Source organism: Equus przewalskii, chromosome 3, assembly GCF_037783145.1.
Source record: "Equus przewalskii isolate Varuska chromosome 3, EquPr2, whole genome shotgun sequence".
Classification (NCBI taxonomy): Eukaryota; Metazoa; Chordata; class Mammalia; order Perissodactyla; family Equidae; genus Equus; species Equus przewalskii.
The window spans coordinates 105,591,546-105,604,116 of NC_091833.1; the positions used below are offsets into that span (position 1 = coordinate 105,591,546).

A 12,571-nucleotide genomic window follows, 5' to 3' on the forward strand; every position below is an offset into this window, starting at 1 on the left:
AATGAAACTCTAAACACTTGTGTACAGGTTTTTGTATAACTATAGTTTTCATTTATGTTGGATAAATATCTAGGAGTAGGATTGTTGCATCATGTGGTAGTGTGTGTTTAACTTATTGGAAATTGTCATACTGTTTTCCAAAGTTGTTGTCCATTTGGCATTCCTAGCAGCTAATTTATGAGAAATTCAGTTGCTGTGCATCCTTACCAGCATGTGGTATTAGCATTTTCTTTTTAGCCATTCTAATAGGTGTGTAGTGATGTTTCATTGGGATGTTAATTTGCATATCAATGATAAATGATCTTGAACACCTTTTCATGTGCTTATTTGCCATCCTTCTTTTTTTGGTGATGTATCTATTCAAATCTTTCCCTCATTTCTTTGAATTTGTCACAATTTATGGAGATTTTTAATGCAGCCCTGTTTGTAATAACAAAAAAAGTGAGAAGTCACACAGCTCTAAATAGAGAAAAGGATAAACTGTATTTATATGCATGAACTCTATGTTATAGTCAAACTGAATGGACTAGGAATTTTGGTCTTTGATAAGGGTGATCTAAGTAATCTAGATCAGTCTTTCTGCTGAAAACAATGAAAAATCCTGAATTTAAGAAATAATTAAAAAGAACTGAAAAGACAGTTGGGAATACCCAAGCTAATGTTAGAAGTACGTAAAAAATAGGTGGTAAAAAGCTGCTTAAGCCTGACGTCGTTTGTTAATAACATATATTTGTGCTTTTCTGGCTGACTAGGCAAGAGGATCAGAATTCAAGCCCTAGGCCTTGTCCAGGGTAAAGATTCTATACAAGATCTTCTCCACAGTAAGCTGGGACTTCAGAAGGCCATGCCTTCAAGGTAAAGCAACCAGACCCAATCATCCTTCCTCCGTGCAGTCCTGGGAGGTTGCCTGATGATCAGAACAGGAAAAGGAAACAAATAAAGGGAGCAAAATATCTGAGATTGAATTTGTTACACACCGGCCCTCTAGCAGATCCGTAACTTGAGTCAATCAAGGAACCTCAGGCCATGAAATTGGTTTGAAGTGTTTCTATGGTCTGAATGTTTGCATCTCCCCAAAATTGGTATGTTGAAAACCTAATGCCCAGAGTGATGGTATTAGGAGGTAGTGCCTTCAGGAGGATGATTAGGTCATGAGAGTGGAGCCCTCATGAATGGGATTAGTACCCTTATAAAAGAGGCCCAGAGAGCTAACTCTCCCTTCCATTAAGTGAGGACACAGGGAGAAGTTGGCATTCTATAACTCAGAAGAAAACCTTCACCAGAATCTGACCATGCTGGCACCTAATCTTGGCCTTCCAGCCTCTAGAACTCTTCCTCTTAATGTTTGTTGTTTATAAGCCACCCTCTCTCTGGTATTTTGTTATAACAGCCCAAATGGACTAAGACAAGTGTGTATTAGTTTCCTATTGCTGTTGTAATGAACTAACAACACAGATTTAGTGGTTTAAGACAATGTTAATTTGTTATCTTACAGTTCTAGAGGTCAGAAGTCTGAAATGAGCCTCAGTGGGCTAAAATCAAGTTGTTGGCAGGGCTGTGTTCCAGTATGAAGGCTTAGGGGAGAATTCATTTTCTTGCATTCCCTGACTTTTGGAGGCTGCCAGCATTCCATGGTTTGTGGACATCTTCCATCTTCAAAGCCAGCAATGACCAGTTGAGTCTTTCTCAAGATACCATCTCTTGTTCTGACTCTTCTGTCTCTCTCTCCCCAATTTAAAGATCCTTGTGATTGTTTTGGGTCCACTAGGATAATCTTATTTTAAAGTTAACTGATTAGCAACCTTAATTCCTTCTTGCCATGTAACATAATTTATTCATGGGTACTAGATATTACAACATGGACCTCTCTGTGGGGCCATTTGTTATTCTGTCTGCCACAAGATGATTTCTAACTGATAGTGCCTTTAGGTGCCTTCTGGAAGCAAATAATAAGCATTTCTGGGAGAGAACACATCCATCCTAAGCCTTAGGGAATTTTTAATCTTTTGAGGGCAGAAGCTAGTAAGTACTGAACAAAGAAACAAGGCAAGATGAGCAAGAACCATCAGACAGCAGAACAGACCCATACAATGTAAGATATTGGAATTGTCAGATAACTGATTTTTAAAATGACTACTTACCATATTTAAAGAAATGACAGACCTAAATATCTACAAGGAGTGGGGAGCTATTAAAAAGATGGTAAATATTTGACAAAGAACATAAAACTTGTATAAATAAAATTACTATTACTAAAATTAACAAGCTTGAGGATGAACTTCCAACTCTGACCATGAGAAAGTTAAGAGACTTTGGGCTTATCCTGAGTTGTAGACAGCTAGGAAACTGGACTGTATATTTAAAAGAAATTTTAGTTATTGGAAAAGAGGCAGCACAAGACTGTGGTCCCTGAGAAAAAGGAAACTAATGATATAGGCTCTATATTCACGGCAACTTTTTGCCTGGAGGTAATTTCCGGACTGTAGCATTGGCAGGAGGGACCCAAAAAAAGCCCAGTAGTCTTACTGACTTGGGAAGACAGAGATCAGTATTCAGGGTGTTTTAAGTGTCTGGAATTTGTGGCAGCATAGTACCAGAGAGGGGGGAGCTACAGCGAGAAAGAGCACAAGAAACCAGCTTCGTGTGTGCCCTTGAATGTTTGGCTGAAAATCAGTCCATGCATATGTAGGGTGATATTCCACAAGGCCTGATAAATAACTCCTTTAGAAAAGACAGTTACTTGAGCTATAATCCAGACAGTTTTCAGAACTCATACATGGCTAGGACTCATTCAGGTTCCCACCAACTAGTGTAAGAGCAGTCAGGGATTACAAGATTCAGTGGACATCCAAGAAAGCTACCTTAGTAGTGGAAAGGCTTTTCTGCGTCTGCCCTAAAAACCTTTTTTAAAATCTTCAAAATGATCTTCAGGTAACTTAACTTCCTGAATAAACTAAGTATGACACTCTTTAAAGGAAAAAAGTGTTCAGCACTCACAATGTAAAATTTATAATGTCTGGCATCCAAATAAAATTACTAGACATGCAGAAAAGCAAGAAAATGTAGCTCATAATCAGGAGAAGTATCAGTCAATAGAATTAGAACCAGAGATAATAGACTTAGGAGATAAGGATGTTAAAACTGCTATTAAAAATTTCTCAGTATACTCAGAGACTAAAAGAATAACATGAACATCTTAAAGAGGGAAATAGAGAATATAGAAAGGAAACAAATGGTTCATCAGATGGTGCTGGATCAAATAGATATCATTATAGAAAAAAATTAACATCAACCCTAACACACTATTCAGAAAAAATAATCAAAATGGGCCGTAGATCTAAATGTAAAACTTAAGTCTCTAAAGCTTCTAAGAGAAAACCTTTGGAGCCTTGGGGTAGAAAAAAGTTTCTTAAAGCACAAAAACAACCACCATAAATGAAAAAAAAATGAAGACATTGATCTTCATCAAAATTAGCTTATGTTTTTTGAAAGATACTGTTAAGAAAACAAAAAGGCAGGACACAGACTGGGAGGAAATATTCACAACATATATATCATATAAAAGAATTGTATACAGAATATATTTAAAAATAAACCAGAAAAGCTCTTACCACTCAATGATAAGAGGTCAAACGGGCTGGCCCCATGGCCGAGTGGATAAGTTTGTGCACTCCACTTTGGTACCCGGGAGTTTGCTCGTTCAGATCCTGGGCACAGACCTATACACTGCCCATCAAGCCCTGCTGTGGCGGCATCCCACATAGAGGAACTAGAATGACCTACAACTAGGATATACAACTATGTACTGAGGTTTTGGGGAGAAAAAAAAAAGAGGTTAAACAACCTAATTAAGAATTGTACAAAAGATTTGAATAGACAGAGATATATATATATAATATATATATCTATATATACATATTTATATATATAACAGACAGTGAGCACAGGAAAAAATGATCAGCATCACTAATCATCAGGGAAATGCATATTAAGACCACATGAGATATGATAACATCAGAAAGGTTTTTTAGCTATTAGAATGGTTAAAAAGAAAAAAGAAAAGGTAAACAAAAGAAACACACACAATTAATTGACCATACCAAGTCATGTTTGGGGTGTGAAGCCACTATACCTTTCGTACATGGCTGGCAAGAATGTAAAAATGATAGAGTAACTTTTGAAAACAGTTTAATTTCTTAAAAAGCTAAATTTAAACCTACCATAAAACCCAGCCATTTCACTGTTAATTATTTACACAAGAAAACTCAAAACATATATCCACCATCTGTTTTTTTTTTTTTTGAGAAAGATTAGCCCTGAGCTAACTGCTGCCAGTCCTCCTCTTTTTGCTGAGGAAGACTGGCCCTGAGCTAACATCCATGCCCATCTTCCTCTACTTTATATGTTGGATGCATACCACAGCATGGTGTGCCAAGCGGTGCCATGTCCACACCTGGGATCCAAACCAGCGAACCCTTGGCCGCCAAAGCAGAACGTGCGAACTTAATCACTGTGCCACTGGGCTGGCCCCTCCACCAACATCTAAATGGATAAAAAATTGTAGTGTATCCATACAATGAAATATACTGGGAAATAAAATGACAAAGTAATGATACAGGCAACAGTATAGATGAATCTCAGAATCATTCTTCTGAGTGAAAAAGGTCAGGGAAAAACGAAAACAAATTGTGTACTGTAAGATTCTATTTTAGTGAAATTCTAGAAAATGTAAACTAATTGAGAGAGACCAGAAGTATATTAGTGTTTGCCTAGAGTTGTGAGTGGAGGAAGAGATGAATTAAAAACGAGTGTGTGTGTCAGGGGGTTCCAGCCTGGTGGTACAGTGGTTAAGTTTACACGTTCTCCTTCGTTGGCCTGGAGTTTGCCAGTTCAGATCCTGGGTACGCACTGCTTGTCAAGCCATGCTGTGGCAGGCATCCCACATAAAATAGAGGAAGGTGGGCACAGATGTTAGTACAGTGCCAGTCTTCCTCAGCAAAAAGAGGAGGATTGGCAGCAGATGTTAGCTCAGGGCTAGTCTTCCTCAAAAAAAAAAAATGAGTGTGAGGATACTTTGGGAGTGTTGGAAATGTTTGTTACCTTGATTGTGCTATTGGTTTTATGGGTATATGCATATGTCACAACTCTCCAAATTGTATATTTTAAACTTGTATAATTTCTTAACTGCAAACTGGGCAGTGCAAAAGAAAAGGTAAGTGAATTTGAAAAAGAGAACAGAAATTACCCCAAATGAAAAACAGATAGAAAAAAAACTGAGGAAAAAAGTGAACAGAGCCTCAGTGAGTTGGAAATCTATTAAAAGGGTAGGCTATCCCCATATATTTGGAAATTAAGAAATATGCTTCTAAAAACCCTGAATCCAAAAAGAAGTCATAATGGAAATTAGGAAATATTTTGACTGAATGATAAATAAATATGACGTCAAAAGTTGTTGAATGCAGCTTAAAAGAGTATTTAGATGGAAATTGATAGCTTTAAATGCATATGTTAGAAAAGAAGAAAGGCTCAAAGTTAATGAGCTAAACGTCCATTTCAAGAAGTTAAAATAAGAGCAAAATAAACTCAGAATAGCGGGCAAGAAGAAATAAAAGCAGAAGCAGAAATTAATAGATAAGAAAACAAACATAAAATAGAGAAAATCAAGGAATCAAAAAAAATTCTTTTTAAATGTGAAAAAAAGAGAGAGAGAAACTTCTAATGTGGTTGATTGAGGGAAAAAAGAAAACGTAAATAACCAAAGTGAGGAATGAAAAGCAAAAAGGACATGGCTGCTGATGTGGTTGACATTAGATAGATAAAAGCATTTTATGCAAATAAATTAGAAAATATAGTTTAAATGGGTGAGTTCCTGGGAAACTATAACATAAGAAATTAAATACCCTGAGTAGTTCTATGACAGTTAAATAAGTTTGATCAGTAATAAAACTTTAGAATCAACTTTATTCCCAGTTGGCATCCTGGCATGTTCTACTAAATATTCAAGCAAGGCTTACTAAATTTTCTAATTTTTTTCCCAGAGAGTAGAAAAAGAAAACAATTCCACTCATTTTATGAGGGTAGCATAACATTTATATCAAAACTTGACAAAGGAAATTTGCAGACCAGTCTCAGTGTTGAACATAGATGCAGAAATTTTAAAGATACCATCAGGACAGGTAAACCCAGCAAGAAAACTTCATGATAATGTTGGGTTTTCCCAGGAATGGAAGACGATCGGTTTAACCTTGGGTGTAATTCACCATATTAAGATTTAAGAAAGAAAAATGACATGGTCATTTCAATAGATTCAAAATAAATTTGATAAAATTCAATATCCATTCGTGGTAGGCAAAACTCCCTAGTAAGCTAGATATATAAGGAACTTCCTTAATGCGATAAGTGGTATTTATTTTTTAAAATATAGCAGACATTATATTTAATGATGAAACTTTGAATGCTTTCCCATTTAGATTGGGTGTAAGTCAAGGATGTCCACTATCATCACTAATTTTCAACATCATAATGGAAGTCCTAGCCAAGGCAGTAAGGCAAGAACAGGAAAAAAGAAAGCAATAAGGATTGGAAAGGAAGAAAAAAACCCAAACTGCCATTATCTGTAGATGATATATTTATGTATATAGAGAATTTCCAGATAAATTATTATAATTAGAGAGTTTAGCAATTGACTGCTAGATATAAAGTCAAGATACAAACATCAATTGTGTTTCTATAAACCTACAAGAAACAAAACTTTGAAGTAAAGATACCATTTACAGTAACACCAACAGTATCCACTATGAATAAATCTTAACGGGCTATATGTAAGACCTTGGTGTTACCTATTGAGGAGTTGAGAAACCTAATGGAACAAAAAGTATAAGTCCGTGTTTGCTCTCTTCTTTACAGGCTTTAATCTAGAAAATGTGCGTTGTTTAAATTTGGTAGGCTTATATAAAGGAAAGGCTATACATTTTGACTCATATTCCACAGAATAACATCCTAAAATAATTACTTGTAATAATATTTTAGGAGCACATTGATCACAGCAAAAGAGAATTAGATTATCTTAGTAATAGAAAGAGAGTTTGGGCTCATTCAATCTGAGACTTTACCCAGTATGAAAATCTTTTCTGTAGCATTCTTGAAAGCACTCTTTTTGGTGGTAGTTCATTCACTTTTCTGCCTGAAATTTCCACTCATGGAAACTAGTACTAAATCATTTCAGGAAGATTTTATTAAGTACATATGTACCCAGTACCACGATAACCACCTTATTTTGTTAAATCTAAGACATCATCAGTTTGTAAGATGCATCATTTCTTCTTCTACTAAATGAAAAAATGTTGCTACTTTTTTACTATGGCACACTATTGACTTTAATATGTATCTTGATTTCAGAGATGTTAAAATTTTTTTTAAGCATTTTATGATTTTCTTTTTTTCATTCCTTTTTTTTTTTTTTGGTGAGGAAGCTTAGCCCTAAGCTAACATCCACCACCAATCTCCTCTTTTTGCTGAGGAAGATTGGCCCTGAGCTAACATCCATGCACATCTTCCTCTATTTTATACGTTGCATGCCTGCCACAGCATGGCTTGATAAGCGGTGATGGGTCCACACTCGGGATCTGAACCTTCGAAACCCAGGCCACCGAAGCAGAGCACGTGAACTTACCACTACACCATTAGGCCAGCCCCTGAAATACTTTTCTAGAAGTATTTCTACTATTTCACAAAAAAAATACCACTATCATTTTTCAGGTCTGTCATGCTACATTTGTTTTATTTTCATCCCTAATTTAAGCATCCTTAAATTAATTTTTCTTGGTTTCCCCCTTATTTTGCTATCCTGGGTATTTTCCTTTGGATGCCTTGTAGTTTATTAATAAACTACTTAAAATTGAATATGATGCAGACTTCAAAATGAAAATTGTAAAATCTTAAAATTAGTATATCCAGAAAGTAGAACACTCCATAAATTCAGGAAGTAGAGTTTTATTAACTTAAGATTTTCAGTAATTTTTTCCGTTAAAACAAGGAAGTCCATAGCCATGAACAAATTGTTGTGTTTTAATTTTTACAAGTAGGTCTAAATGTTATACTGTATACTTTTCGCAGCAAGACTTTCTCCCCATTAACACTCATTTATTCATTTTTCTAGTTGAGGGTAAAGATGATACTTTTTTTTAAGTTAACATTTTTTGTAATGAATATAAACAGGGTTGTAATACAAATCTTTTCTAATTATTCTTTCCTTCTCTACCAAATGATTACAGAAGAAATCTGCCCATAATATTTTGACCTGGGAATATTTCTAAATGACAGAGGTGTATGCTTGTGTTAGTACTGAATATTTACATTCGACTATTTTAATTTCTTTACAATGGTGTAATTTCTGATAGTCAGTACATGTGTACTCTGTGTATATTGACACCTCAAAGTATGTTAAATTTATAATTTTCTGATTCATATAGAGTTCCTGGTTTTTGATTATTGTAAAATTAAGCTTTTCTAGTGGTTAATATACTCTTCTCTTTTTAATAACACAGGTTTTGAGAGTATTTTAGAAGGGCTTTATGGACCACGGCTACGAAGAGACCTCAGTTTATTTGAAGGTAATGTTTTTTTAAAATTTTAACAAATGTAAAATGTTAATTTACATTTAACAAATTTAAATTTGTTAATTTAACAAATGAAAAATGGTTGTTCTACACTAACTTTATATTAAACATGAATTTGTGATCTTGTTTAATTAGAAAATATTTTTAAATGAATAAATAAAATCCAAATATTATTCCTGTTATTATGTAATGTTATCATAGTCTTTAAAATAAATTTTAGTAGACTTATCAAAGTTGAAAATGAAGCTTGTTTTTGGCTCAATGGTGAAGTTTGATTCTTGTTATTTTATACCTTACGTGTCTTGACTTAAAAAATGAGGATTTAAAGAGGTTTGATTAAATGAGTATCTCCTCTTGCTCATGATACAGTTTCTCACATTGTCACTCTGAGAAATCCCACCATCTGCGTTCAGAGTTTTATATCTATGTATAATACTGTTATTTGTTATAACTTCCTCTTCTAAACGCTCTAGCATAAATCTTGGTGGAAGATTTTGATCTATGATATAATTGCTGTGATACCATAGTTTAGTTTTATTGCTTGCTTGGAAATGTAGAGCACTAAGAGAGAACATTTTTGTAGACATCTAACATTTTATAGTACAGTTCATTAACAAAATGGGTAGCGTTAGTATGGATTTTCTGCTTTCATTTCGATTGAATTATTTCTGAATCTTGTATCTGGTCAGTTTTAATGTGCTAACTCTGTTACCTTCTGTTCTACTCTGATACCTTCCATTCTGCTGAGACCCAAGGTGTCTCTAAAGGTCCTTCTCTCTTCTCTAAAATAAGTCTTTTGAGTTGAGGGAGTGGTAGTGATGGTGGGACTAGTCAGAAGTTTTCTACTCATTCTTTATTAATGTTGAGCAGGATAGGTGAGTTATAAATCATAGAGCTGAAAGTATCTGTGAAAGATCATTTGTCCCAGCCATCCGTCTTCAATCAGATAAATGATATCCATGTAGAACATGACTTTAAGGAGACTCCAAATGTGCCTGTTCTAGTGTTTTATCATTCTTATGGCTAAGATTTTTTTTCTGTATCATCTCTTTAATCATTAATCATTTCTCAGTTACCATAGTTTAATACTGAAGTAAATATTTTTACTTGATATATTTATAAGCAATACTGGCTGATTGTAGTTTCACCAATTTATCTGAGCTTACAAATGAACAAAGGAAGAATCTAAAGAAACAAGAATTTAGCCTATGCTTTATTTTTCTTCAGCCTTGCATTCTTAACCAGCTGTCCTCATTCATACCTGAAGTCAGCATTATACTAACTGCCTTCTCATAACCCGAGTTGCAATTTGTGACTCGACCTCTTGCTTCTCCTACTTTCATTTATTTATTTATATAGTTATATATGTATGTATGCATATATTTATGTTCCTTCAGAAATTAGTTGTTTTTATACAAAGGGTAGAATGTTCTAAGGAAATAAATGCTTGTATTTTATTTTTAGACTAGTATACAAGTAACGCATGTTCATTTTAGGAAATTAAAAACTACAGATAAGCCAGAAAGAAAAAAATTACCCCTGGTCCCATGACCCACAGATAACTGCTGTTAACGTTTTTATATAAATGGAAAATGTATGTTTGTATGTATTTATTCTATTATTAAAGTAGTGTTTACAGTAAGTACAGTATAGTTTTTGTGCCTCCTGTGTGTTTGTTCACTAGTGTATTGTTTGGGTATATGAAGTTCTAGATCATCATTCTTAATGGCTGCACAGTATTTCATGGTGGATCTATTATAATTAATTTAATTAATTAATTAAATACTTCATTGCTATATATCTTATTCCATTTATTCCTTTAATTCAGGTAGATCTTGTACTTTATGTCCTCTTTTGTACTTTTTTTGGGTGGCGGAAGTTATAAAATTAGCTAAGCTTTGGAACTTTTTCTCAAATGTAGGCACATATTTACTTCATTGATCTTTTTTACTCTGAATTTTTTCACTTTTATCCAGGTTTCTTAGGTAAATTCTTTCACCTTTTTCCTGTTTTTTTTTAATTAAAGCAGCTTCTAATCAAAGTTGTAGGCTTAAGAATGATGATCTTATAATAATAAATCTGTATTTGTGCAAGGATGAAGACAGCCATACGCTTTGAAAGAAAATTAAACCGGGGCAATCAATGTGTAGAGCCTTTTGAAAAGGCACGTAGAAGCTATCCATTATAGACATCTCCAGTTTCTTTCTCATCCTCTTCTAAATGAGTCTCCTTTCTTTGTCGTTACCGTTGTTAAAAGTGGTGTGATAGATAGATGCTAGGACTACAAATGTAATTATTTTTCCCTATACAAATCTGTGTATAAGAATCAAATGGATTAGTCTATGTTTTTAGATAAATCATTGGAAAACTGAACCCTTTTATTCACCAAAACTCAGGAACCAAATAAATTGGATAGCAAAGGATTCTTGTATATTACTCTAAATTATTTTTTATTATAAAATTAAATGCATAGTATTTTAGCTACATTTATGTTAAATAGACTTGTTTCAGTTTGCAAAACTGCTGCTGTTTCTGTGGAAAAAGACATTCTCACTTTCATCCTGCTACTCTGAAAATCAAATTTGGTACACAGTGTGTTTTTAAATTTAAGACTTTGTGTCGTATATGTCAGTGTTTTGAGAGGTTTGTATTTTAGTTCTTGAATTTGATTCAGAACCACCTCCAGATTGAGTGGTTTTGAAAGAAGCTTGTGAGTGCTGCTAATTTTCAATTTGTTGGAAACAAAACAAGTCAAAAACAAAAAAAAAAGTCCTAGCTTTTTGTCTTCTTTGGTCTGTTCTCAGGAGCTTTTGTCCTTTTGAGGAAACTGTTATTTCTTTTTGGAGTGAAGTCCAGAGAAGCTTTGAATGTCATAAACTTTGAATTTTTATGTATTCCTAGAAAAGTTCCCCATACTGTATGCATGCCTCTGTTCCTTCTCCATCTCCTCAAAACTCACTTTTCCTGCTATCATGGGACTTTTGAGCAAAAAGTCGCTCTTCTTTTCCACTTTAGTCATTCTTTCCTCATGTCTTATATTGGTAAGCCAATTTCTTTCATCCATTGGATCATCTGATTTACTTACCCTGACTGTATCAGAGTTCTGCAAGCTGTAGCATATGGGCCAAATCTAGCTCGTTGACTGTTTTTGAATGGCCTGTGAGCTAAGAATGGTTTTTACACTTTTAAATAGTTGGGAAAAATCAAAAGAAGATTAATATTTCGTGGTATATGAAAATTACATGAAGTTCAAATTTAATTGGTTAATAAAGTTTTATTGGAAACAGCCCCTCATTTGTTGATATATTGTCTATGGCTGCTTTTGTATTACAGCAGTAGAGTTGAATGGTTGTGACAGAGACCGCATGGTCTGCAGAACCTGAAATATTTACTGTCTGGCTGTTTGCAGAAAAGATTTGGTGATCCCTGACTGAAATTTAATACTTTTGGCTTAATATGCTTTTTTCAACTGTTAACATTATGATGATGGAGACAACAAAACTACTTTTTAATTAGATTTATTGGATGAAATGTTTTGAATGCTTATTTTGTGTTAGGTACTGTGGTTAGCAATGAGGAAAGAAAAATGACTAAGTAGGATCTCTTCCTACTAGGAACTCACAGCCTAGGATTAACTCGGAAGTCTAGTTTTCTAATATGAATTCATGATTATTTATATTAAAACGAGAGAATCTAGTACTATTTTAGAGTTAGTTATGTAAAAAGTATATTAGCTCCTATCAGTGTGTACACAAATACATATCCAAGTCTATTCATCATGGTGTTTATAATACCAAGATTAGAGAAACAGGCTGAATATCCAGCAATAGGACACTGATTAAATAAATTATGGATTATGTTTATCTATTAAAAATTGATTTAGAAGTATATTTGAGAATGGAAAATATTTGTGATAAATAAGCATGTATGTAATATCCTAAATTTTTTAAATG

The 12,571-nt window shown here is 34.0% G+C and overlaps 1 protein-coding gene across 6 annotated transcripts in view; it reads left to right on the forward strand.

The window, feature by feature from the left end:
• LCORL (ligand dependent nuclear receptor corepressor like) overlaps window positions 1–12,571 on the forward strand; it is a 152,421-nt gene that overhangs the window by 30,070 nt on the left and 109,780 nt on the right. For all 6 annotated transcript variants that reach the window (XM_070613090.1, XM_070613096.1, XM_070613092.1 and 3 more), the window contains exon 2: window positions 8,547–8,612. In XM_070613090.1, coding sequence (XP_070469191.1) covers window positions 8,547–8,612 — 66 coding nt within the window. The remainder of the gene's footprint in view (window positions 1–8,546; window positions 8,613–12,571) is intronic.